This window comes from Pteropus alecto, unplaced genomic scaffold (assembly GCF_000325575.1).
Source record: "Pteropus alecto unplaced genomic scaffold, ASM32557v1 scaffold61, whole genome shotgun sequence".
Lineage (NCBI taxonomy): Eukaryota > Metazoa > Chordata > Mammalia > Chiroptera > Pteropodidae > Pteropus > Pteropus alecto.
Window position 1 is genome coordinate 15,614,567 of NW_006434835.1, and position 25,614 is coordinate 15,640,180.

A 25,614-nucleotide genomic window follows, 5' to 3' on the forward strand; every position below is an offset into this window, starting at 1 on the left:
TCAAATTATATATTGATATCCTTAAGGCTCTGAGTAAAGCATTGCTAAGAAATAAGATGAGATAGAAGAATGCTGTAGCCCGTGTACCATACAAGAAACTGGCTACCAAGAATTTTGCAGAGTGCTTGTTAATTAATGGCTAGAGGAAAAAGGAGTAAACCATTTCTGTGATGGGCTTGATTTTATTTTAAATATTACTCTGTAGAATATTAAACTTCAACCCTTTCCTGATTCACCACACAAAGAAGTAGTGCCCAAAGCATCATTTACTTGTAGCATGATCATTTCATTCACTGTTTCCGGAAGGCTTCCCTCGGAGCTGGCTTCTCCGACAAGACTCCTGCTCACACTGTCACCATGGCTTGCATCTCTTCCAATCAAGCCATAACCACAGGTATGTTCTTCTAAAAAGCAGAAGGTACATGGTAATTCTCTTTTGTCTTTTAACAGAAGTAAACGATAAGCACAGGTCTCTGAATTTGTGTTTTTTAAAAAATAAGGTAACACTTAAAATTTTCGATTTTTGACAGTAGGTCTCAACTTTTTTCTTACTCCATGCCTGAGGGACACAACGATCATGTAGTTTCTCCATCAGTTATGTGGATGACTACAGCAGGGATTACTGGAGGAGTGTGTTTCTTCTAGAAGGGTGCTTCTGAATTTGAGGCATGAGTAGTTTATAACCTGCTAAGTTTTAAAGTTAGGTGGTTCTAATATGATACTCTCCCCCAGAGATTGTGGCATTCCTCCCTCCACCATCACCATAGTGATAAATCACTGCTTTTAGATGGTACAGCTCTTTCTTCTACTTTCTCTTGGCATCTAGGCATTCTTTATAATTAGTTACAAATTCTCCTAATAAACTAGCAAAATTGTGGGATATTTTGTAGCACCACCCCTTATTGTGAAAAAAACCCAGGAAATCCGAAAGGTATAGTAACCATGTATTCTCTTAGTAACATTCAGGCCAGGTTGGGCAGTCTACCCATGGGTGGCAGAGTGAAGCCAGAGGCAGTGATTGTGGCAATTCACCACTCTAAGTAGCGTGTGACTACTTGCAGTTAGAGCTACAAAAACCAATGGCCGTAAAGGAGGACCGGGGCTGCCTTACATCGCAAAAGCCAGAATTTCTTTGGCATGTAGTAGAAATTGAAATTCCCTTTACAGTAAAAATATATGAAAACTAAAGTTGAGAGCATATAAAACATGCTAAAAATTCTGGTTTAGAATATGATTTGTTTGAGAGTTGGTCCAGTGGATATTTCCAGAGGTTGATGTCCATATGGCCTGAATGAAACTTGTTTTTCTTTAGTGCATTGAATGTATTTTTAGTCATTTAAAAATTATCTTAATCCCTCTGAAAAGATAAAAACCTTAATTATAGATGTTGTACAATGCTGATAACTAACACAACTATTAAATCAAGCTTAAATTTAACCAATTGTCTGTTAATTTCTTCAAAAGATATTCATGTATATATGCCCTGTGCCCTGTAGGTGTTGGCTTGATTGCTGCTGGCCATTCTGATGTGATTGTGGCAGGTGGCGTAGAGTTAATGTCCGATATCCCTATTCGTCATTCAAGGAAAATGAGGAGAATGATGCTTGATCTCAATAAGGCCAAGACTCTGGGTCAGCGACTATCTTTAATTTCTAAGTTCAGATTGGATTTCCTAATACCTGAGGTAAGATTCGTGAATTCTTACATAAAGACTTGTGTTCCCAAAGCAGCCTACTGCAGAGATTTTAGAGTTAGGTAAGACAGCATAATTTCAGTTATGCTCTGAGAGTTAATTATTTGGCCAAGTTGAAAAAAAAAAAAGATAGTGGTTAGAAAATTTGAATTTGTAAGCTCTCTTTAGAGATGCCCTGCTTATATATAGCTTCCCTTGTCTTGGTCTTGACTGATCGTAGATTTTAACTTTCCCAAATAACCCTAGGTGTGATGTTACACCTGTTAACAATGTCCCTTATTCTGTATGTCTCCTTTCCCAGCTCATTTCGGTGTCTGAGTTCTCCACCAATGAGACCATGGGCCACTCTGCTGACCGACTGGCTGCTGCCTTTTCTGTGTCTCGACTGGAACAGGACGAGTATGCACTGCGCTCACACAGCCTGGCTAAGAAGGCACAGGATGAAGGACTCCTTTCTGATGTTGTACCCTTCAAAGTACCAGGTAAAACGGTTTACTCCCTTTGAAAGGGGACTGCTTCCTGATATTTGTTTGAGATATCTGAACTTCTCCTGAAACTCCAAGAACCCCAGATGACTTTTTGTGAACATGTTGGCTTTGTTTCCAAAATACTCAGCCTTTATTGTTAAACATGGACTCACGTTTTAATTTATGTTGTAACAATAGGTAAACATTTTAAAGAGAGAAGTTTTTTTAAATTCATTTATTTTATTTTTCAATTAGAGTTGACATTCAGAATTATTTTATGCCAATTCCAGGTGTACAGCATAGTGACTAAACATTTATATAATTTCTGAAGTGATTTCCCTGATAAGTCTAATACCCACCTGGCACTGTACATAGTTATTAATATTATTGACTGTATTCTATATGCTGTATTTTACATCCTGTGAAGAGAGAAGTTTTCGTAAGAGTCCTTTTACATCTTTCTGATATATTTTAGTTCTTACGTAGGTGCCTGTTTTTTAAATTCTTCATTCATATGATTTCTGTATGGAATAGCCAAATGTGAATGAGTATCTTAAAATAAGGTGTCCTTTTTTTGTTAAATCAGATTTTTTTCCAGATGTCTTAAGAGCTTAGTTTAAAATTTGATAATATCTTGATAACAATAAAAGACTTCCTTTTTAGCCAATAGGTATGGTTTACATTTCATTTGTTCTTGTAATTTTTAAAGCATATTTCTCTAGAGATGATATAATGCTTATAGTTCCTTAGAGTTAAAAAGTTCATATTTTTTATAGGAAAAGACACAGTTACCAAAGATAATGGCATTCGTCCTTCCACCCTGGAGCAGATGGCCAAACTAAAACCTGCATTCATCAAGCCCTATGGCACAGTGACAGCTGCAAATTCTTCTTTCCTGGTAACTGATGTGTGCTATATGTGTTTACTAGTGATTTTTATATTTGTGTACTCTTAATAGAAAAGCCTAAAGTAGGTCTGTTTGTGTTATGAATAGAAGCTTTAAAAAATAGTTATTCATTATAAAGATAATGTTAAAGAAGAATCAAGTTTTTAAGGCCTTAGAAATCACCTGATCCAGCCACCATTCAGATACAAAAGGCTGTTCTCTTCAGATACTTAATCAGTCAAAAAACTGATTGTCTATCCTAGGCACTAGAGATAAAAAGAACAGATGATTGTAATATCGGGAGAAAGCACTGTGATGGCTGTAAGCATAGGCTGTTGGAGAAGATGCCTAGATGGGCGGGAGGCGGGGGATCAGAGAGGCTTCTCAGAAGAGTTAACACTTGAGCAGCAAATATTGAGGAAGAGTACAAGCCAATTCAAGAAATGTATAAAAAGCATTCTAGGCAAAAGGAATAGCAAATGCAAAATCGAAGAGGAATGAGAGCAAGGGCCTGTTTGCAGTAAAGCTTGGTTGGAGCATAGGATATGAACTGGGGAGTCATAAAAGATGTAGGAAGTAAGCAGAAGGAGTGATAAGATAACTCTTTTAGCTCTGAGTGTTAGAAAATGTTGTTTTATACTGACCCTGAAATTATTCTCCTGTCAGAGAATAAATAAATACTTATTTTTATCTTACTTATCTGCAGGTAGCTTCATATCCTTCCTTGTTTTTTTGTTTTTTTTTTTGGCTCCTCCTCAATTAAACGTCCCTATTAATTCTGCTTCTGCTTGTAAGATGTGATTTCCCCTCTCCTACCACCTTGGGTGTAATATTCTGGATGTAGTCCATCTAGTCAATATTTCTTTTACAATATAACTCCCCTACCTGGATGAAACATAGGTACATAGGTACATGTTTGTGACATATTTGACCTTGGTAAGCGACTATTTAATACTTGCTCTTGGTTTAGGGGAAGGGTGCCTGGAGTAGTTCCAACAGGATGATGCACCACCTCGTTAAGCCTGGATGGTGAAGAACTGGTTAGATGATCATTTCCAAAAACAGATTGGATGATAGGGCCATGTGACATGGGCCAAACCCTTGCCAGATCTAAACTCCCTTGATTATTTCTGGAGTATGCTGATGGTGCAGATTTATCAGACGCCAGAAACGCAGATCATCAGAGGCAATACACACAGATACATGGGTTTTTGGAAATGTGTAAATGCACCACATTCATTGCAATTTTACACAGTGGCGCCTTGAACATATTAATGTAATGTCCATAAACCATTTGTAATGTAGAGTCAGTTATTTCCATACTTTATGGCCACCCTATTGGTGGTGCCTACAAAGTATCTTCAGGGTTACTGAGTTATAAAAAAATGGTATAATGTGATAGAAATTGTTTTGATTTTGCAAACTCTACAGAGTAGTTTCCTTTTCTTCAGAATTTTGGATTTTTTTTTTCCGGCTCTTTTGAAGTCATGGTAAAGGACTCTTTCAGTGGTACCTCTTTGTCCCACAACTCCTCAATTATCAGCTAGGAAAGAGCACATTGGATGTGTCCAAAGAAAGAAGACTGTGATTCTGATGTTCTCAGTTGCCTACCTGTGTCTCTTCTCCCATTGATTTGCTTGCTATGGAATTTATAAGTAGAAGAAAATCACCTAGAAGACACTGGCAGGAAGCAGCTAAGAAACAGTCCAGAAGATAAAAAAAATAAGTAAATCGAATTGTTTTAACTCATAAAATTCTTCATGTTCTGTGCCAAAAGCAAAACCAAATACAAAACAAAAACAAAAAAACAACCTTTTAGTTTAAGTTTATTATGAATTTATATTTCTAATTTGTTTTATTTTATTTATTTGTTTGTTTATTTATTTGGTGAGTCAACTCTTGGTGACCTTACAGATTGCAAGGATCTTGTCAGTTTACAATCCCTTATTTTTTATTTTTTACACCTACAGCACCTGGTCTTCCTAAGTGGTTTTCCATCCAAGTACTAACCAGGCCCAACCCTGCTTAGCTTCCGAGATCAGATAGGATCGGGCTTGTTCAGGGTGGCATGGCTGTAACTGAATTTATATTTCTAAAGTTACCTATTTGTCTATTTGGTAATTATGTTACTTTTTGAACATCCTCCAAAAATGAGTCAAACACTGTAGTGTGTGTGTGTTTGAATTGTGACTTAATGATAGATAAATTGAAAAGGTTTTGCTGTGTAGACTCACCATATAAGTATAATTAGTTGGCAGATTGAGGAACAAGACATAGAAGAAGATGGCTGGGGAAATACCTACAACAGGCTCAAGAACTTAACATTATTGTTCTGGTTAACATTTCAGACTGATGGTGCATCTGCAATGCTGATTATGGCAGAGGAAAAAGCTCTGGCCATGGGTTATAAGCCAAAGGCGTATTTGAGGTAAGATAAATGTTTAAATAAACTGCCTCTGGTTTCTTTATTTTAATACTGGAGCTAACCCCTCTATTTTTTACCTAGGGAGTTTCTGTATGTGTCTCAAGATCCAAAAGATCAACTTTTACTTGGGTAGGTAGCATATATATCCTTGGATTATAATCAGAAATATTTGGTTACCCACATTTATTACACAGATTTTAAAGCACATTGAGCCTTGAATTTATAATTGGTTTGTGTGTTGGATTTTTAAAAAATAATCACAATCCTTTATGTTGGTTTATCATTTTATAGTTTTGGATTCTTTTCTACTTTTCCTATAATTTCTACTAATAATTATATATATAACTTTCTATTTTTTTATTAAGATATCATAAGCATTTTTTCATATTACTTACTGTACAACATTCAGAATAGCGTTTTATGAAAGCCTCTTCATTTTAGACTGCCTCCTCCCTTACAAGGCTTTACCCTCACTGGCCTCCATTATGTCCTTCAAACTAGCCATGCCATATCTTTTGCTTTGCCCTTTGAAGTCTCTGTCCTAGCTCTTCACTTCATTTGTTTGTCTTACTCTTTCATTGTTTATGTGTTTATTATCTATTTCCCTGACTCTAGAATATAAACTGCATAAGGGCAGAGGCCATGTCTATTCAGTTCACTATTGTCTTCTCAACGCTTAATTAACATTTGTACAGTAGAATCAGTGAACGAGTAGAGGACATTCTAATAGCTATATAGAATTCATTTTGGGGAATATGAAAGCGCTCTTAGGTTAAAATGTAAAATTTTAACATATTACTTTTTCTTTTCAGACCAACATATGCTACTCCAAAAGTTTTAGAAAAGGCAGGATTAACAATGAACGATATTGATGCTTTTGAATTTCATGAAGCTTTCTCAGTAAGTCATTTTAAAGACAAATATTAAATAACTATAATCATAAAAAATGTGCACATTTGTGGGAGAGGGCAAGGTGTAGTTTATAACATGAATGAAATGAAAAGTGGAGCTTTGTATTTGAAGTGCTGACTCTGCTGGCGGGGCATAACCAGAAAGAATCCAGCGCTACGTGTACCGCATTGAAAAACATACTTTTTGAGGCTCTTAGAGACCCTTCAAAAACACCGAATTGTTTCTTTAAAAATTTTTCAGTGAAAACAGATTTAAAGATTTGCTGAGCTTTGGCGTTAGATAAACATCCATAAAAGAAAGCCTCGGGAAACATTAATAACAAGGTCCTTATTGAATTATTTTCCCTTCTAGGGTCAGATTTTGGCTAATTTCAAAGCCATGGATTCTGATTGGTTTGCACAAAACTGCATGGGTAGAAAAACCAAGGTAAGTTTTTCATGGGTAGAAAAACCAAGGTAAATATGCATGGATTTCCAAAAACACTTTAATATTTGGAGCTTAGTTACCTGCTAGTAAAAATATGAAGGGGAAAGTTTCTCATATGAAGAAGTTTGTGTTTCATTACATGTATTTGCTTCTTAGTTGCAGAATAGTTCCTGGAAATTCTTTAAAAAATACAGCAAAATTTTAGGTTTCCTTTTTTTCTTCCCATTCCGATGTTATATGAAAACTAAATAGACCCTTGGTTTTCAGAATTGACCTAGGATTCTTCTTTTGCAGTAAAATAATTTGTGATGTGTCTTAAGTTATTATTTCCCTCCCACTTTGTTACTTCCTATTACTAAGGGCCTGGCCCGATTCTTATCTCAAATAAACTCATCTTTGTATTTGTATCTTTTTTTGTGGGAGCCAGGTTGGACCACCTCCTCTGGAGAAGTTTAACAACTGGGGTGGATCACTGTCCCTGGGACACCCATTTGCAGCCACTGGTTGCCGGTTGGTCATAACAGCTGCCAACAGATTACGGAAGGAAGGAGGCCAGTATGCTTTAGTGGCTGCCTGTGCCGCTGGAGGGCAGGTATGTCACAGCAGCTTTGTGGGAGCTTCACAGGAAAGTCATTTTCTTAGAAACAAAACAAGCTCATCCAAGACTATTTGATTTAGTTTAGTTTGAAATATTCTTAGAGCAATATTTCTGCTGACAAGCAACCAGGCAAAAAAGCAGCCTATTTTTGTGGGGAGAGCGGGGTACAATTTTAATTCCGATATTACTTTGGAAGGAAGGTGCTATTTAAATCCAAGTAATTTTTTTCCTAAAATAATGTTTACCTTTTTTTGTTTATAAAAGTAGTATTGTACTCATTATGGAAATTATAGACATTACAAAAAGTATATAGAAAAAAATTAGATCACCCTTAATCTCCTCACCAGTAAGTTATTATTCACATTTTGATATATTTTTTAATAATAAAATATTATTCATTTATCTAGTCACCATGAGACTTCTCTATAAATTCTCTCCAAGAGATAAACTGCCTTTCTTCAGAAATGAACTATACCTTAATTGGAGAATTAACTTACCTCTCACTGCTATTTAGCTGGGGGAAATTATATCATTCTACAGATTTTTTTCTGCTTGCTTTACTTGTGGTACAGCAACTTCCTACCTACTGTAGCATTTCATTCTGGGAATAAAATCCTAAAGAAAGGCTGGCTGTAATCTTTTTTTTTAACCCTCATGGAAACATTTGATTTTCCTTCAGTTTACAGTAACTTTCTGTTGCTGATCAAGAGAATAATCAAGATATGTAAAAGTATAAACATGTTACAGTTGAAAGGCTTTATTTGTGGCTTTTCCTCAGAAACTTTGAAGAAACAAGGAGTCAGTTATAGGTTGGAACATTTTAGACTTCATGATCAAAAGCATTTTTTAATCTGTGTAACTTTTTTATAGAAAACCATATTCAACTAAGACTGGAGCCTTTCTTCATATTTCTATACCACGTTTAAACAAAGAAAACAGCTAGTGCGTAGCATTGTGTGTAGTGCATAGTCCAGATAGATTAATGTCCTTTGTTTTTGAGTGTTTGTTCCTTAATCTTTCATCTAGCACATAGTATATAAATAACATAATACTAGATGCCTTCGTGGATGAACAAAGAATAATACCCAGTACCTTTCTTGTAGTGAGGAGAGAGATGATGCATCTTAGACACTAGATTAAACTTGTTTCATTAAGAGCCAAATGAGTGATACAAACATGATTAGACAAGAGGAAGAATCCATCATTGTGGATCTAGAGCAGAGTTTCTCACCTTTGGCACTATTAACATTTTGGGCCAGATAATTCTTTGTTGTGGAGAGTTGTGTTCTGGGTTGTAGGATATTTAACCTGATTTCTACCTACTAGATTCCAGTAGGAACACCCATCTTCCCATATACACACAGCTGGGACAACCAAAAATCTCCAGACATTACCAAATGTCCTCTGGGGAGAGTGGGAGGCAAAATACCTGCAATTGAGAATCACTAATCTAGAGCAATCAAAAAGATTTGGAACATGAAACCAATGTATTTTAAATACAGCTGGAGAAGGAGATTTCTGCCTTATTATGGGCCCTTTTAGGATAACTCGAAGTCAAACTTTCCCATTTCTGTTCTTTTTTTGTTTGCTTGAACTTGTGTGAAGTATCTAACAGTTTGTTTTGAGATATGTTATATACTAGATTGGGGTCATAAACCATGTAGCAAATCTTTGTAGCTACAGTGTTCAACTTGGTGCCTTATAAATAATAGTTCCTTTTTAAATATGTATGGGGATTTAATTGAACCTAGAAGCAGGGAAATTAGTTAGGCTTTTAACTGGTTTGATGGCAGTCCAAAAGATAGAATGATTGTGATTTTCAGATAGGATTTAGCCACACAAAATCATAAATTTCTATGGTTTGTTTCAGGTGGGGAGATCACTAGTACAGAGAGCACTGTGCATAGTGCTGGAGAGGGGTTTCCTACTTTCTTACCTTTGTGAGCCCTCAGATCATCTTTACCTGAGTAGAATAGCGAAGAAGAGCCAGTGGCTTTGGAATCTAGACCTGGTTTTAAATTCTGGCCCTGTGACTTAATAGCTTTGTGGATTTGGATGAGTAGCTTAACCTTTCAAAGCCTCATCTAGAAATTTACTGTTGTTAGTGGTCACTGTTTTATGTTTACTTTTGTACAGCTGAAAAAGCTCCCTGTGGCTTCTTATTTTAATGGCAACCACTTATGGAACAACCACTAAAAATCAGATTCTACTAGACAGACTCCGAGGCATATATGTATACATGTGTACCTGTTTGTTTAGAAATGTATGGGTGTATATATATTGTATGCTATCTAATTTAACTCACAAAAACACTACAAGTAAGCACCATGAGCCCCATTTTATAGAGGAAATTGAAGTTCAGAATGGCTAATAATTTTCCCAAGATCACAGAGTGTTTGAATGGCAGAGCCAGGATCAAACTCTAAAGTCTGTACTTTTCCCATTGTTCTCTACTGCCTTTGTGTTGGCTGAATTCATCACCTTTTGTTGCTCTAATTGAACTTATTTTTCCTTTACAGGGCCATGCTATGATAGTGGAAGCTTATCCAAAATAGATCAAGAAGAGATGACCCGGAGTTTCTGTGCAGCGCTCCTAATTAGCAATGCCATTTCAATGCATTACTAAATGACATCTATAGTTCCTGGCTCCTCTTAGGAAAACAAAATTTGTGGCATACTGTTAAATACTTTGCAATTAAGCCTTGCCAGTGGTCTGAGCTTTCTATTCTATTAGTCACAGCTTACTGCTTCTTCAGGGATTTCTTAATCGCCAGAATCTCACACAGTGATACATTTAAATATTTGTTTTTGGTCTCTATTTTCATTAAAGACTAAATGAGTGGTTGCAGTTTGAGAAAGAGGTTAGTTGAGATTTGTAATCATCACCGTAATATTTGCAAATTATACTTGGTCCTATTTGTGACCTAAAGCTAAGTGTTTTTTATAAAATGCAAATCAGTGTGCCTAAATTAAGTTAATTATGGAAAGATAATTCAGAATCTAAATGTCACTGAAAACTTACAGTAAATATTTAGATACATAAATACCACATTGGTTACTCTTAATAAAGTGGAGAAATATTGGAGAACTGTATGCCTTATTTTTTGATGCAAAAGGTGGTTCTCTTGACTTAGGGGCAAATTTTGCCTTTGAGTCCTCATTTGTAACTTCTAACCATTTTAGTCAACCACGAGGCTGCTAGGAACATAAAAAGAAGATTCTGCTTTAAAATAATACCTTTTTTCCCCCCACTGCTTGATTGAAATAAATTTATTTCACTGTTCAGAGGTGCTTCTGTTTGCCAGGATTTAAATGAAATATAAGGAAATTTAAAAATTTCAATTAACATACTAAAAATCCTTTCAGTTTTTTGACAACCAAACTGCACTAAATAACATGTATGCTATAGTGCTTTGAAGAAGCAAAAGTCTAAATCGTGGCCGTCTATGTGAATGTTGCTTATTAAGTTAATGAAAGTTATTGGCAATCAGAATCATTCTCTAGTTCAAGGACAGATTGGGCAAGGGAATAGGTGCTAACCTCTTAAAAGGGCACTTGAGAATTTCAGCATCATCTCCCCATGATTTCATTGGTATTTTCAACATAATGTTAGTTTTTAATACTGAAACCCATTCTATTTACATACATATCACAAAAATCAACTCTAGATAAGTTAAATATAAAAAGTAAAAAAAACCTTAAAATTTAGAAAAAAATACCACTGGGACCTGAGGTTGGGGAGAGAGAGGGAGGTGGGATTTCTTAAACAAGACATTTAAAGTGCTATCAAAAACAGATGTATAAATTTGCCTATATTGAAGTAAAAACTCATTCTTTATATGATGGAGTGAAAAACCACAAATGGGGCAAAGATAAGGATGTAGCTTATAAAGGACATGTATGTATGTTTATATATCTTACAAAGATATATATAATAGAGATATATCTTAGAAAGGATCCAGGATATATAAAGAATTCTTATAAATAGGAAGAAAGATAATTCAGTGAAAAATGGCAAAAGATTAACAGTTTTTTAAAAAAAATAATATGCAAATGGAGAATAAACATAAAAAGTTGCTCATTAGTAATCCAGAAAAACCAAATTAAGATTGTAATGAGGTTTTATATCTACTAGACTGATAAAAACGAGCAAGACTAAGAATACCAACTGTTGGTGAGGATGTGAAACAGTGGGAACTTTTATACACTGCTAGTAAGAATGCAGATTGATAAAACACTGGAAAAAGTCTGGTATTATCTTGTACGTTTGAATATGACACATGGTCTATAACCCAGCATTTCCACTCTTAGGTATATTTCCTAAAGAAACGTGCCCATGAGTAGCAGGAGTTATGTGTAAGAGTATTGACAGCATTGCTCTTTAATAGCAAAATACTGTAAATAATGATCGAGGAAAGTTTCAAAAACAAGCAAAACTACATTTCTAGGATACCTACAAATGAGGTAAAAATGTTTTCTGAAACAGTTAAGGGAAGAGAAAAGAGATAAATCTTAAAGAAGAATTCCTAGTAATGTAGGTAGACTCTGCTCCAGAGGTTGCAGCATGCCCCCCTACCTTTGAGTGTGGGCCGAATTTAGGGACTCAACTCCAGTGAATAGAGAATGAAAAGGGCAAACAAGTCATCTGCACAGCAGAGAAACCTGGCAAACACTAACTTAACCAACTTAGGGAGGGTGGCTCCACAGTGTAGTGGTTAGCACGTCTGCTTTACACACAGAGGGTCCTGGGTTCGCACCCCAGGTGGAGCCACAGGCCATATCCCGGGTGCACCAGGCCCCGGATGTATGATGTGAGCATGTGGGAGGAGACGCCCCACCTTCAGAGATCCAGTTCTGAAGGGGGAAACGGCAACATCCATAGGTCAGGGCTGAAAATGTGGGGGAGGAATTAAAGAGGGAGAATAAAAACTAAGTGGCCAAGGTTAACATCCTCAGTGCCATCATGTGGATATCACCTCTTGTGAGGTGATCAGAGGGCCCCTCCCCCTCAGGAGTGTTCTTTCAAAATACTCATAGCCAGTTGAATCATGAGAAAACAGCAGACAAACTCCTACTGAGGAACATTCTACAAAATACTTGATCAGTACTCAGAACTATCAAGGTCATGAAAAACAAGAAAATACTGAGAAACTGTCACAGACCAGAGAAGGCTAAAGAGACATGACACCTAAATGTAATGTATCCTGAGTTGGATTCTAAAATAAAAGAGGACATTAATGGAAAAGCTGGTGATACCTGAATAAAATCTGGAGTTTAGTTAAACCCTCACACATGTGGTCAAATTATTTTCAATAAGAGTGCCAAAACTGTTTAATGGGGGTTAGAACAAGTCTTTTCAACAAGTTCTGTGAAAATTGTATATCTATATGGAAAAAAATGAAGTCGGACCCCTACCTTTCACCACATATAAAAATTAATTCAAAATGGATCAAAGACCTAAATGTAAGAGCTAAAATTATAAAACTCTTAGAAGAAAATGGGGAGAACTACATGGCACTGGATTTGATAGTGATTTCTTGGATTTGACACCAAAAAACAAAAGAAAAAAATGTAAATTGGACTTAATCAAAATTAAAAACTACATCAGAGGGCAGTGAAAAGGCAACTTCTGGAATGGGAGGAAATATTTGTAAATCATATATTCAATATATGGGGTTAATATCCAGAATAAAGAACTCCTACAATTCAACAACCAGAAAAACAACTCAATTTTAAAATAGACATTTCTCTAAAGAAGATATACAAATGACCACTAAGTGCATGAAAAGATGTTCAACATCACTAATTGTTAGGGAAATGCAAGTCAAAACTAATGAGATACCATTTCACACTTTGGAAGTAGCATTAAAAATCCCTGAAAATAAGTGTTGGTGAGGATGTGGAGAAATTGGAACCATTGTGCATTGTTGGTGGGAATGCAAAATGGTTCAACTGCTGTGGATGTGCTGGCTGGAAAATTACTGCTTGGCTATCGCCCATGGGAACATGACATTCTAACAATAAGCTTTCTGCTTCTGTACCCCCACTTGCACACCTGACCTGTGGGTTGACAGGTAGTGAATAGGAGAAAAATAGACGTTTGTGTTTAAGACAGAATGAGGAATGGGATTTAGGGCTTAAAAACCTTGTACCTCTACATTTCGGGGCTGCTTAATTTGGGGTCTGCGTACCCCTGGCAGACCCAGTGTGCTTCCTATAACTCACTGGTTTCTGGTGGTCCGTGTGTCTATCGGAGGCTGGCAGCTACAATATGATCATTGAGGGGAAATGGGAAAATGTGGGAATGGAAAGACAAAAATAATAAAGATACTATTCTGAAAAGAAATACATTGTGAAAGAGAAGAAGCATTTAGATATATTGGCAATGTTTATAGTTGCAACGAGCTCAACTAAGAGCCCTTTCCCCTTCCATACTTAAAGGACCATCAGGCATCAAACAGACTTGATTCCCAAAGCAGAACTCCAAATGAGTTCAAAGCTTCCTCCGGAGCCCACGTTCACTGTGGTCCACCCTTCTGTACAAACTTAAATTCCAGAGGGTATTTTGTTTATTTGCTTGTCAAATTCCTATTTTTAAATATGCAAAATGTTCAGGAGAACTTTTTCAAAGTCATTTTATTGTTTTCTAATATATACATACATGCTCATTGTAAAAAAAAATTCAAATGACATTTATAGTTTAAATCATTGCATAAGAAGAAAATGAAAAATCAGTAGAAATACCCACCGTTAATATTTTGATATCACTTCTTGTCAGTGCACACATTTTATTTGTAAGCGCAGGTGGACCAAAACTGCCTAGCATCATGCTGTTTTGGGACCCTTTTGTTTTACTTAGCTATATAGCCTAAACATTTTTCCATATCAGTAGCTGTAGCTATATATCATTTTTAATGACTATATAGCATTCTTCTGTATGGATATATCCTAATTTGTTTTACCAAGTGCCTCTTTTTTGAGCATATAGACACAATGGAATGTACATCTTTTATACATTTATTCACTTGTCTACTTATTTCTTTAAGCCATCTTTTTAGAAATGGAATTGCTGCTAAATCTCACTTTATTATAATTACCTCCGAAGCCTTCTTGTCCAGACTTCTTTTTTATGGTGAGAGCCAAGTGAACAAAGGCTTAATGTCATTTCATTTATTGATTTGAAAGTGTGTTTTTACCAGCAGAGTGTGTGCATTGAGTATATGCAATCATTTGAGAAGGAAAATGAGAACACATATTTCTATAAAGCATACTCAGAAAAGGAGTCCGCTGCTTCTAAAGTATATTATTTGAATTATTCAAAAAATAATTTTATAATTAAAAAAATAAAGACTGCAAATATTAATAACATGATAATGACAATGAGACTTGACTGTGTTGTCAGGGTAACCAGCAAGGCAAAGCCTTCACAGTTTCAGTGGTTGCCTGCCTCCCCTGGGGTTTGGAACAAGTCCAAGGCATAGAAACATTGCAATTGTCCTGGAGAGTTGGTATCTTCTAGTTGAAAGAATGATTGAATCCATTTAGAGAAATATTTGGGCTGGGTTATACACAATTAAAATAGTCACACAAACCATTAAGAAGGTGTAGTGTTTAAGAAAAATGTTTTCAACAACATGTTTCAATGGCATAACCATTTTTATTTCAACGGAAAATATCCGTTCCATTTTATAAATATATCCAGAAATTTTATAATTAACACAAACACTTTTAAAAATTATCAGAATTTTTTCATTTATCTAGTTTTTTTTTTTTTTTTTTCAGATTCCTATCATCTCTTGTGAATTCCATAATTAGAACACCATAGTCTTGGTGTTCTCTAGAGGCTTTTCTTAAATCTTTATATGTAGTCTGAGCTTGAGCCTGTCACTTTTAAATGTGTTTGTCACCTTTTCTCCTTAATTCATGGCAGTCTGTGATGCTTTTCTCTATAATGCTTTCTTACAGATGTGCGCATATCAATGACTTTTTGTATACACATGTATGTGTATGAAATGTAATTTTATATTGATTTTTTTAAGGTTAAAGAAAGAGGGACCCATTAACTTCACCTTTTCCTAAACTTTGAAAAGAAACAAAATTCCACCCTTCATCTCCAATGTTTGGAAGACCAGAGTTCTTGTCAATTAAGTCATCCTTTCTTCATAAGTAGAGAAGAAATAATCAGAAAAGAAATCACTGAATAGTTAAAACCATTTTTTTTATCAAATATATCTGTAACATGAACTGTCGATTAGTTAAAAAGTGGTTAAGACAGTTTTACTTGCAATTATTTTGAACTTTGATATACCTGTTCCAGCCCAAAGGGTGGATTATTTTTACGGCCAAGGCGAGTTTATTAGGTGGCTTTAGCTAGTTTTTCATACTATTCTTGCTTGGATAGTTTAAGGGTGGGGACAGGTGGGTTGCAAGAGAAATGAGTGTGACTAATGGACGCATAGCCTATCTTTCCTGTGGGCTGAGCTCTGGAAGTGGAGAAGGGTTTAGGGCATTGGGCCAAGGCTCATGCTGGTGAATTCAAGCACACACTCCCTTGGAATAACACGGACCGTGTGTGTGGTTCACTCACAGCTTTTGCCTTTCCCAGAGAGAGCTTGCCCTGTAGCTCGGGGCTGGTGAGAGGAAACCTTGCCATGCCTTTGCAGATTGCCATCCCTTCTGGACACCAGGCTCACCAATGGCAATTTCTTCAAAACTAGGATTTTTCAGGATAATTAAAAATTTGATAACGTGAAAAGGAATTTTCTGAGTGAACTGAGTCGAGGGTTCTTGGTGAAACTATCTCCAGCCTTCTGGGAAAGCAATAGGTGATGCTATGCTTTCTGATCTCTAAGGCCTCTGCCTTCCCCAGCCCACCTCGAAATGTCTACCCTGGCAAAGTCTGTTTTCCACCCTTTATGCTGGAATAGGTATATGATGATTTTTTGCCACTCATCCTCACTCTACGCTGCTCACTCTGCTCCTGAGAAAACTTCGTCCTCACCCGGCATTTTCACTTCCTTTGCTGTGTTCCAGGATGTGGGTTTCATTTGTGGCCTAGAAAAGGGGTAAGAAGGTCAGTTTCAGGGCCATTATTATTACTGTCGACTCTCCTTTGGTGAGATGGTGTCCATTTTCACAGTCTCACCTGCTCTCCTGCCGGGGCTGCAGTAATCCTAGGAATTTTGCTCTCAGCTATAGTGATGCCCATCTGTGCCAATCCTACCTTTTCCCTTCAAATAGGGACTGGAGGCAGATTTTCAGATGGACAAACCAGGGACGAGAGAGCCACCAAGGGTCTGGATTGTAATCAGGAATCCCTGAACTCGATTCTGACTTTTCTTTCTTTTCTTTTCTTTCTTTCTCTCTCTCTGTCTCTCTCTGTCTCTCTCTCTCTCCTCTTTCCTCTTTCTTTCACACTTACACGACCTGGTCTTCCTAGGTCTCCCATCCAAGTACTAACCAGGCCCGACCCTGCTTAGCTTCTGAGATCAGACGGGATCGGGCTTGTTCAGGGTGGCATGGCCACAGACTCGATTCTGACTTTTCTGACTAGGCTGCTTTCCGCATTGTTGGAGAGCTCGAACCTGAAACAGGCTCATTCCCCCAAAAAACAAAACAAAATTCCAGTCTTCTTTCGGCTTCTAGCCGTGCCCATCTCCCCTGGGGAAGGCTGTAGAACATCTGCTTCTGACCTGCCCTCGGGAGAACTGAGGATATGAAGCCAGCAACTTACCAAAGAAATGGTAGAGTTGGGGGTTGGGGCATGGCAGAATCGTTTCAGTAAAGCCTCTTGTACCTGCAGGAGATATAAATGCCCAGTTATGGGCCTTCAGACATGAATCAGGCGGGGGTTAGGTGGGCACACTCACCTTCTTGTCCATGAGGCAACCAAACAGTAAGATGAAGACACCCTGACAAGAGGGATATGGGGATAAGTTAGTCAAGGAAGAAGGAATCAAGTGAAATCAAACATCCCCTCTCCTCTTTGTTCACCTCTGTTCTCTTGTCTGATTTGATCCCGAGGCTTCCCATCTCGGCTCTTCTGTGCCTTGGCACCTTTGGTGCATGCGACCACTTCAACTGCCTTCCTTACTGTTTTGGTTGCAAAGGGGCTGTCATAGAATTGGGTACTGACAATTCCCTGACTTCTCCAGCAAAACCAGATATTACTTTACCAATAAGAAAATCAAAGCCCAGAGAAGTTTGTACAAAGTCATTCAACTGGTCAGTGGAGGAATGGGATGCAAACCTAAGTAAGCCTTCTTAAAGTCCTGATCTGTGTTACTTCTACTCTACCATGATACCGTCTTGAAAAGGGATTGACCATGACTTAGACCATCTCAAAGGCAAAAAGCACAGGCAGCATAATATTACCCACCTGGGAGGTGTTGAGAATGGTGAAGATGTAGTGAGGGACTATGGAGACGTCCTCTAACAGAGTGGCCAGGCCCAGTCCCCAGGTGAGGCCAAAGATGGGCGTTAGAACAAGCAGGGCTTTGATCACCCCCAGAAGGGTTTGGCACTTCTCCAACTGGGGTCCCTCTGACAGCGAAGGCCTCAGCAACTTCAGCACAGCCACGGCTAGTACCAGCCCATTCACGCCCACAATGGCCAGCACTGGCCCCACAAAGGTGTAGAGCGCTCCTCCCTTCCCATCCAACCAGCATGCGCCCGCCCCCAGGTATTGCCCTTGGGGTAGGAAGAGGACCAGGGCAACACCTGCAAACCCCATGGGGCACAGGTAGCCGAGGACCACCATCAGGGAGAGTGCTTGGCGCTTGGAGAGCTGGTGGAAGACAAAGAGCAACTGGTGGGCCAACATCAGGGCCTGAGCCAACATCCAGAAAAAGCTGGCCAAGTAGAGGAAATGGCAGAGGAAGGCAGCGGCCAGGCAGAGTGGGCTTTGGGGCCCTGGAGGAAGCAGTGGGGCTCCCAGGAAGCAGGTGTCTGCAGCCAGCAGACAGAGCGCTATGTTGAGCAGGGCTGCGTGACGTAAGTAGGCAACTTTGTTCCGTGTCACGACTCGCCACACCAGCCTGTACACGCCCAGGCACACGAGCAGTGCCAGAATGGAGGCCACCAAGCCCATCTGACTCAGCAGCTCCAGGGCGGGGGGTTTTGGAACAGCGTGTCTGGACATTAGGATGGAAAAGGCAGTGAGGTGCCGACAGATGCACCGAGTGGTGGGGCTGGCACTGGCCGCCTGCACCTGGCACCCTTCATCCGACCAGCCCCCGCTGCCCTGGAAGAGATCGTGGTCCCAGAAGACACAGTGGAGGGTGCTGTTTGTGTCCCCAAAGTCCATGATGACTTCTCCCTGGCCAAAGGTCTGGCCACCTGCCATGATGGAGATGGCAAGGACCAGGCCAGGAGTGGTATAGAGGGGGGCCCCCAGCCCTTGTCCATAGTTGGAGGGCAGGAGGCGGTCCAGTTTTCGCAGCACCAGGCTAGTAATAATGACGTTGGTTCCATTATGGCCCAGTGGGGTCAGCGAGCGTCTGGGAATCTGCACCTGCACTGGGGGCTGAGTGGAGAAGGAGACTTTGTAGTCAGCAGAAAACGCGGGTACACGGAGCTGGGTCTGCAGCTGCACATTGGGCAAGCTGAAGGAGAAGGGGCGGGCCTGTGGGCTCAGGCTGCACGCCAGGGTCTCCACAGCCCGCAGGAGATTTGAGCCCGCCGAGGGCTTCTGGGCCTGGGCCGGGGTCCACAAAGAACTGGCATCCAGGTCTAGGACCTTGTCTGTGGTTTTCAAGAGAGCCTGTGGCACACGAGAGAAAGAGAGACGAGCCCTCGCTCCTAGATCCCACAGCACTGAGCCAGGCATCCTGACAACCGTAGACCCTCGAACCCCCCTTTCCTTGTCCAGTGCAAGGTTGGAGAGAAAGGGGGGGAGGAAAACAGGCCTGTGAAAGGAGAGTTTCCAGATAGGGAGAATGTGGGAGCAGTTTAGCTAACCCCTGGGGCATCTTCAAGTATGTGGCCTTCTGAAGCACATCCTGCCCCTCTGTCTGACAACTCTTCTTATCCCTTCACCCCTTGGGGTCACCCAGGCCCTAAAGGGATCCCTCTCCAATTCCTTGACCCCTACAGTTCTGTGAAGCTAGAAATGGTAGTAGAGGGCACAATGTTCTGAAGTAGAGGGCCACATACATGTCTATACAGCAACACGTGATATATTCCCAGACATGAGGGGCACATTGTGTCATTGACCCTGGTTATTCTTTTGGCTGGAGCTTATGGGTCACCAACTGATGCGTATATTGAGAGCTGGTTTAGGTGAGTTCAGCAAGGCCAAGTGTGTTTGAGTATCTGCATAGGTGTCTTGTATGTGCAGGTGTGGGTGCATGGGGAGATTCGCGTCATAGCCACCTGTCTGCATGTGGATGTATGCCTCTGACTCATGTCTACACACCCCTCCTCCTCTCTCCTGACCTCCCGTGTGTTCCCAGCATCAAACCTCCTCCAGATTCCATGGCCTTAGAGACTGGTGTCCAAGAGGAGAGATGGACCAGGAGAGCAGACACCGGATTCTAGAGGCCTGTTGTCTGACAGCCCATGGTGATGTCAGGGACAGAAGTGCCTGAAGGTGAGGCGATTCCAGCCTCTTCTACTCAGCTGGCACCTGCTGTAGCTCGGAGATCTTACCTCCAGGGCCCTGCGGTGAAGTTGTATTCTGGCATCTGCCACTGTCTTGGCCAGGAATGTCATGGTGCCCAGAAGTGCCAACAAGTCAGAGGGGGAGTTCACCAGCACCACCCGCTCCAGCAGCTGTGCCAGGATCCGTGGCACTTCGTCAGCAGGCCGGCCCTGGCCTGCCCCCAGCAGCTGAGACAGATAAGACAGTAGTGTGTGCATTTGGGGGGTGGGTCCTCATATGAGAGGGTCACCTCCTCTCTCAACCAGCTCCTTCTTGCCCAGAGCTGTACCTCATCCCAGAGGATCAGGAAGCAGAGAGCAGAGTAGGCTACGTGGAAGGAACTGACACCATTATAAATGGGACAGACACTTAGTAGGGTGGAGATTAGCGCCCTCCCCTCCATGGGGGTCCTGGCCACTTGAAGGCCCTACACCTCATGCCTGGCTCTGCTAGGGCCCCAGTTCAGAGAAGCTGAATAACCTTTGGGCTGGGCAGGTTCTAGACCTGGATCCTGAGTGAGAATGAGGTAGGTCATGGAGCGTGTGGCATGTGGGAAGCAGGGCTGGAAGCTTCACCTGGGCTCTCTGGAGCAAGGCCAGGAGCCCTACGTCTGTGCAGCTGCTGCGGGAAGGCCTCCAGGTCCCATCAGGCCCACAAGTCCTCTTCACCACGCCCATTCTGTTCACGGGACATGGGGCCTGTGCCACATGACCAGCCTTGGTGACATTCCAGGCAATAGCTGAGGAGTCCTCAGGGCAAGTAGTGTCTCCACCTGAGGAATGATATGTCAGGGAGGCCTCAGCAACCACAGTCTGGCCCGAGCTTTCCCTTAGGCAGAAAGCTGTGCTGGCCCTGGAGCCTGGCCCCATTGCCCAGTGCGGGGAGAGACCAAGGAGGAGGAGGAGCCCCCGGGGCACGCAAGAGGCCAGCCAGCAGGACCTCAAGCCCCACGTACCCTGGATAATGGTGACAAAGACAGGGACCCTGAGAGGGGTCAGTCCTGGGCTCTCCAGGTCACACGTGTACGTGGTATCAGCCGTGGGGCAGCGCTGAACGGTCAGCACGAGGCACTGGTCTCCTGGCTTGTCGAATAAGGAGGCTGAGGGTAAGACGAGAAAAGGGAAGAGTCATTGGGCCAGGAAAAGACCTAGAACCCAGGAGGCTCAGAGATGCCATTTCGGTCTTTGCAGCACTTCAGAAGCACATGAAACAGTGGGAAAGAGCCAAGTGGTATGACAGCATCGAACTACTGAAGACAGAGCTTGGATTTTGGTGAAGGGCACTCTGGGCGTCTCTGACTAGCCTGGGGACTTGAAGTCACAGTTTCCTTATTTGTAAAATGGGTCTATCATCAAATGAACCTCACAGAGTATATTGTGAGAGTTTAACAAGATCGTGTGGATAAACGCACTGCACAAAAAGTTATCTCCACTGACGTAGTTATTGTTGTATTGATGGAATTGGGATTGCTTTATGGGGTAAAAATAGTGTTGGACTTGGACCTGGAATTCCCAGGATAAACTTCAGCCTCTGCTGCAGGTGAGCTGGAGAGCCAGCTGCCTGGAGGAGACGAGCTGTTCCCTCTCCCCTGAGCCCTGACAACGGGCCCCCTTCCATACCTTTGCTGCCCTCTATGGGGCTCCAGGAAGCCGTGTAGCTCAGGTGTGTGCGGGGGAAGCAGCAGCTCAGCTGGAAGCCAGGGGAGGTAGCACAGGAGATGGAGAGCTGGTCTGGAAGCTGAGCCACATCTGTCACCTGCAGGGGCACCCTTACCACCTGGTACAGCTCCCACCTGAAGCCCTGGGCCTCAAAGCAGCATATGTACACACCTGCAGACACACACCTTCTGTACCTCCCGGCTCCTCCAGCCCCAACCTGTGCCACAGAATCTCTGCTGCTTCCCAAGCCATGCCCCAGGTTGACCTTCTTGGTCCAGCCTCTGCTAAACCCCAGCAAGAAAGATCTCTGCCCCCAAAAAGATTTCTAGGAGGAAGAAGAGATCTGGAATTGAGGCTCCTGACCCTTTCTTTTTAGCCTGTAGCCATGAATTTTAAGGTGAACCTCTCTCCCAGCAGGCACCCTTCCCATGCCACCCTCTGCCATTTCAACAGTTTGAAGAAAAGCATAATCTGTTCTCAGTTGAAATCGAAATCATATTTTCAGCATTCTCCCTTTATAATTTTTCACATTAATGGGCCTCTTAGCCTTTGTTTCCCAGAATGAATAAATGAGAAGGTGAAAAGGGAAAGGAAGAGGAGAAGAGAAGGAAGGAGAGAGGGAGGAGGAGGAAGAGGAGAGGAGGCGAGAGCTGGCTACCTTCCCACTTGTGGGAGATGTTGAAGATGCTGAGGACAGCCTGACCCTGGCTGGAGGTTAGGGACACATGTGTCCCTGGCTGCAGAAGGACAGGTCTGGGGCTCCCTGTGCGCTGCAGGAACCAGTTCAGGTTGGCGGTCTCATGGCTGGTGAGGAGGGTCAGGTTCAGCGTGTCGCCAGGCATCTGCAGCGAGGTGTTCAGGCTTAGGGTCCCAGGGACTGCAGGGAGGCAGGAGACGGGCCTGGAGCAGGAACTTGCGGCTCTCCACGCCTGGCTAAGTGCTCGATGCTCCTGGCTTCTGTAGCCCATTTCTCCTCACTACCCTCCCCCCACCCCACCTGGTAATTTTTGTTTTGTTTTGTCCTTAGACGAGAGTGGCTGCTGCAGTCCAGCCTAGGAGACCCCATCCGTCTTTGGGAACCAAACAGGGAAACTTTTTGGTTTAAGACTTCCCCTCCCCCAGTGAGGGAACACTCTCTCTCCTGTCAGAATGTTTCTGGAGCCCTATTTTTCATTAGTCTCACTATTCAGGTCCCAAGCTTGGGGCCTGTGATCTGCTTTGATGGCTGGCATTTTCTCCCAACCAGTGGAACCGCTGGGCTTGGGTCACCTGGCGGAAATACAGGGGTCAGAGAGGGAAAAACAGAGGTTTCTTTCGCTTAGTCCCTTCCTTTCTCACCAGGTGGCAGCAACTGGCAGTACCCAGCTTCAGTAGGACCGATGACAAGACAACTGCAGGGCTGGTGCTTGAAGCGGGGGCGGCAAGGATGGTGACTGGCGCAGACACTGGCGTTCCACTGGTATCCAGAGAGGCAAGCACAGCTGGTAAACCCGTTATTCTCAACATTACACTCTGGGACAGAGGGAAAAGAAATAAGAAGTGGGCAGGCTGGCTGGGAAAGCCAGGTAGGTAGTGCCTGATGCCTAAGAGCCTCTGGGGCTGGAACAAACCCAAAGTCACAGGTGTCTCAGTCACACCCACCCATCGGGGCCTGCCTCCTCAGCCGGGGTTCAAAGCAGCGGAGGTCAAGCTGGGCAAAGGCTTTGGGGTGGCGGTGGAGAAGGCTGGGCCCACCACTATCTGCCCCTGGGGCCCTCCGTTCAGGAGAGGCAGGGAGGTGAGGAAGGAGCTGGGCCATGCAGACCCTCCGAGAAACAAGGAGAGGCTGGCAGCATCTCAGGCAAGCTGGCTGCAGGGGGCCTGGGAAGCCCATATTCCCTTCACTCCGAGCCCCCTTCCATGCTCAGTGGCTCTGGGAGGCAGGATTAAGTAGAATTTCCCCACTACCTGTCGTGAGGCTGAGGCCAGTGAGAGTTCTAGGTGAAGCGGAAGCCAAGGCCTGCGGCAGAGTCAAGGCTCTGGAGAGTGCCATTGGCCAGGTCTCATTTGAAAAATCCAGCTGTACATAGACAGAGACCAGGACTGATTCTGCAGGAGAAGAGGGGACAGCTGGAGAGGAGAGGCAGCGAGGCCATGGGCCAGTCTCCTCGTGCCTCCCACACTTAGCTGATCACTGCCAGGAACCCAGAGCCGATCCCACCTCCCATAGCCTGTCTATGCGCAGTGAGGACTCAGGAAGGTAATAACTCATCTAGCTGTGGTGCACTGAGACATCTTGCTTCATGTCACCTCCCCAAAAACCCCCACTTCATAGATGGCTCTCAAAGACGAATGATTTTCTCAAGGCTTCACAGTGAGAAAACCAGTGTACAGACCTGCCTTTGAATGATTTTCTCAAGGCCTCACAGTGAGAGAACCAGTGTACAGACCTGCCTGACCAGCCCCGGGTCCAGCCCTCTCTAACCCCGCCCCTCACTGTGGCTTCGGTCCTTTCTTTCCACCTCATTCCCTGCTCCCTCTCCTCCTCCTCTATCCACTTACCACCTGCTCCGCTCTCTGGGTCCAGTTGCTGCCCAGATCCCCCTTGGGCCTGACTAGGTCCCTAGAACAGAGCACACACAAGAGACCTCTAAGGAGAGGCTGACCCCGAGTGTCTCCCAGGAACACCTTCTTCCCCAAGCGGCTCAGGGGCCAGCCTGGCTAGTCTGGCATGACCGGTTTCTTTGAAGTTCCTCTTTTTGCCTGGAATTAAGATGGCACATCAGAAGTGGAAAGCAGGCTCCTGGCAGGAGGTGGAGGGATGCAGCCCCAGGGAGCCGTCAGGGATGAGTGTAGGAACGAGGCACATCCTGGAGAGTCAACATGCTTTGCTTAATTCCTTCCTGAATTTTCCTGTCCCTGGGCCTCCAGGTTAATTGAAATGGCTGAGTCTGGAGCTCCGGAAGAAGGGCTAGGCAGAGCTGACTGTGGCCCAGAGGGTTAGGGACTTCTATTCCCTTCATAGGAATTGCCACGGGGGGTGGGGGAGGGTAAACAGAGGAAGCGGCTTCCCTTAGTCTCCAGTTCCTGTAAATTATTCCTCACCAGTTCCTCCTCTCAAAATTTTATGTGTATGTGGACATCTATTTAAAAACAAATATGGACGTAGACAAGGATATGGCTGGAAACAGAGACAGAGATAGCCGCCTGGGAGAAAACGCTGTTGAAAAGTACTGAAGGAGACTTTGCTGCCTTTCCTCGGTTTCTCTGTCGCCCTCCACGCCAGTGGTGCCCGACTTTGGAAAGGTTTCCTTTTCTTTTCATTTTTAAATTGAAAGTTTGACTTAGGATAAAAGAGCCTTTATCCGAAGTGCAGTATGCATCATCGGAGTACACAGGGACTCAACGAAAGAAAGCAAGCTGCCCTCACGCCCTGGAAAATAAGGCTTAATTTAACTCTCAGAGACTTTCTAACAAACCAGCCTCTTTTTTATACATTACCTCCTCTCCCTCCAGCCCATTCCTTTCCACCTATTGTTTCATCCCATACCTTGCTGCCTCTCACACCCAGAGGACCCTATTGTCCCCTCTGCAGCCTTTCCCAGGGTCCTCACCCCAGTCTTACTCACAGATTGGGATGCTTGGGCAACTGGTGACCCCACCAAGGAGACAGTCACGGCCAGGAGTAGTACGGGGGCAGCCCAACAGACCATAGCTCAAGAAGCAGTTCTTCAAGGGCCTTCCGTCTGCTGCAGGATGCAAATTTCCTCAGAGGAGAGCTGGTAGGACAGTGCGCAGATGGGATGGGAGGGAAGAGTGGAAAGCAGCCAGGGCTGAATTTACAGAGGAAGTGCCACAGCCTGTGACTGAGACAAATGGGCATCCAGGTCCCTGTGGGGCCACCTGGGGCCCACCTGCCTCCATGAGAAA

At 42.6% G+C, this 25,614-nt stretch overlaps 2 protein-coding genes and 2 pseudogenes across 3 annotated transcripts in view; 1 reads left to right on the forward strand and 3 right to left on the reverse strand.

Moving 5' to 3' along the window:
- Positions 1–10,495, forward strand: part of HADHB (hydroxyacyl-CoA dehydrogenase trifunctional multienzyme complex subunit beta) — a 28,262-nt gene extending 17,767 nt beyond the window's left edge. Inside the window, exons 7-16 of one of the 2 annotated variants that reach the window (XM_006910294.3) lie at positions 307–394; positions 1,497–1,684; positions 1,995–2,175; positions 2,937–3,058; positions 5,395–5,474; positions 5,553–5,600; positions 6,284–6,371; positions 6,735–6,809; positions 7,237–7,401; positions 9,927–10,495. In XM_006910294.3, the coding sequence (XP_006910356.1) occupies positions 307–394; positions 1,497–1,684; positions 1,995–2,175; positions 2,937–3,058; positions 5,395–5,474; positions 5,553–5,600; positions 6,284–6,371; positions 6,735–6,809; positions 7,237–7,401; positions 9,927–9,962 (1,071 nt within the window). In that variant the 3' untranslated portion in view covers positions 9,963–10,495. The remainder of the gene's footprint in view (positions 1–306; positions 395–1,496; positions 1,685–1,994; positions 2,176–2,936; positions 3,059–5,394; positions 5,475–5,552; positions 5,601–6,283; positions 6,372–6,734; positions 6,810–7,236; positions 7,402–9,926) is intronic. The other variant, XM_006910295.3, reaches the window with a different exon arrangement.
- Positions 5,008–5,126, reverse strand: LOC112478657 (annotated as a pseudogene).
- A 5,909-nt stretch (positions 10,496–16,404) lies between the features above and the next one.
- ADGRF3 (adhesion G protein-coupled receptor F3) lies at positions 16,405–25,397 on the reverse strand. The gene is made up of 13 exons (XM_006910429.1): positions 25,314–25,397; positions 24,247–24,307; positions 23,653–23,793; positions 23,044–23,217; positions 22,364–22,582; positions 21,667–21,777; positions 21,003–21,146; positions 20,623–20,819; positions 20,056–20,235; positions 17,786–19,168; positions 17,277–17,318; positions 17,141–17,203; positions 16,405–16,461 (listed from the first exon to the last, which is right to left on the reverse strand). Exons 1-13 carry the CDS (start codon positions 25,395–25,397, stop codon positions 16,405–16,407), a joined length of 2,856 nt encoding a protein of 951 aa, XP_006910491.1.
- On the reverse strand, positions 16,822–16,937 carry LOC112478628 (annotated as a pseudogene).
- Positions 25,398–25,614: the final 217 nt, after the last annotated feature.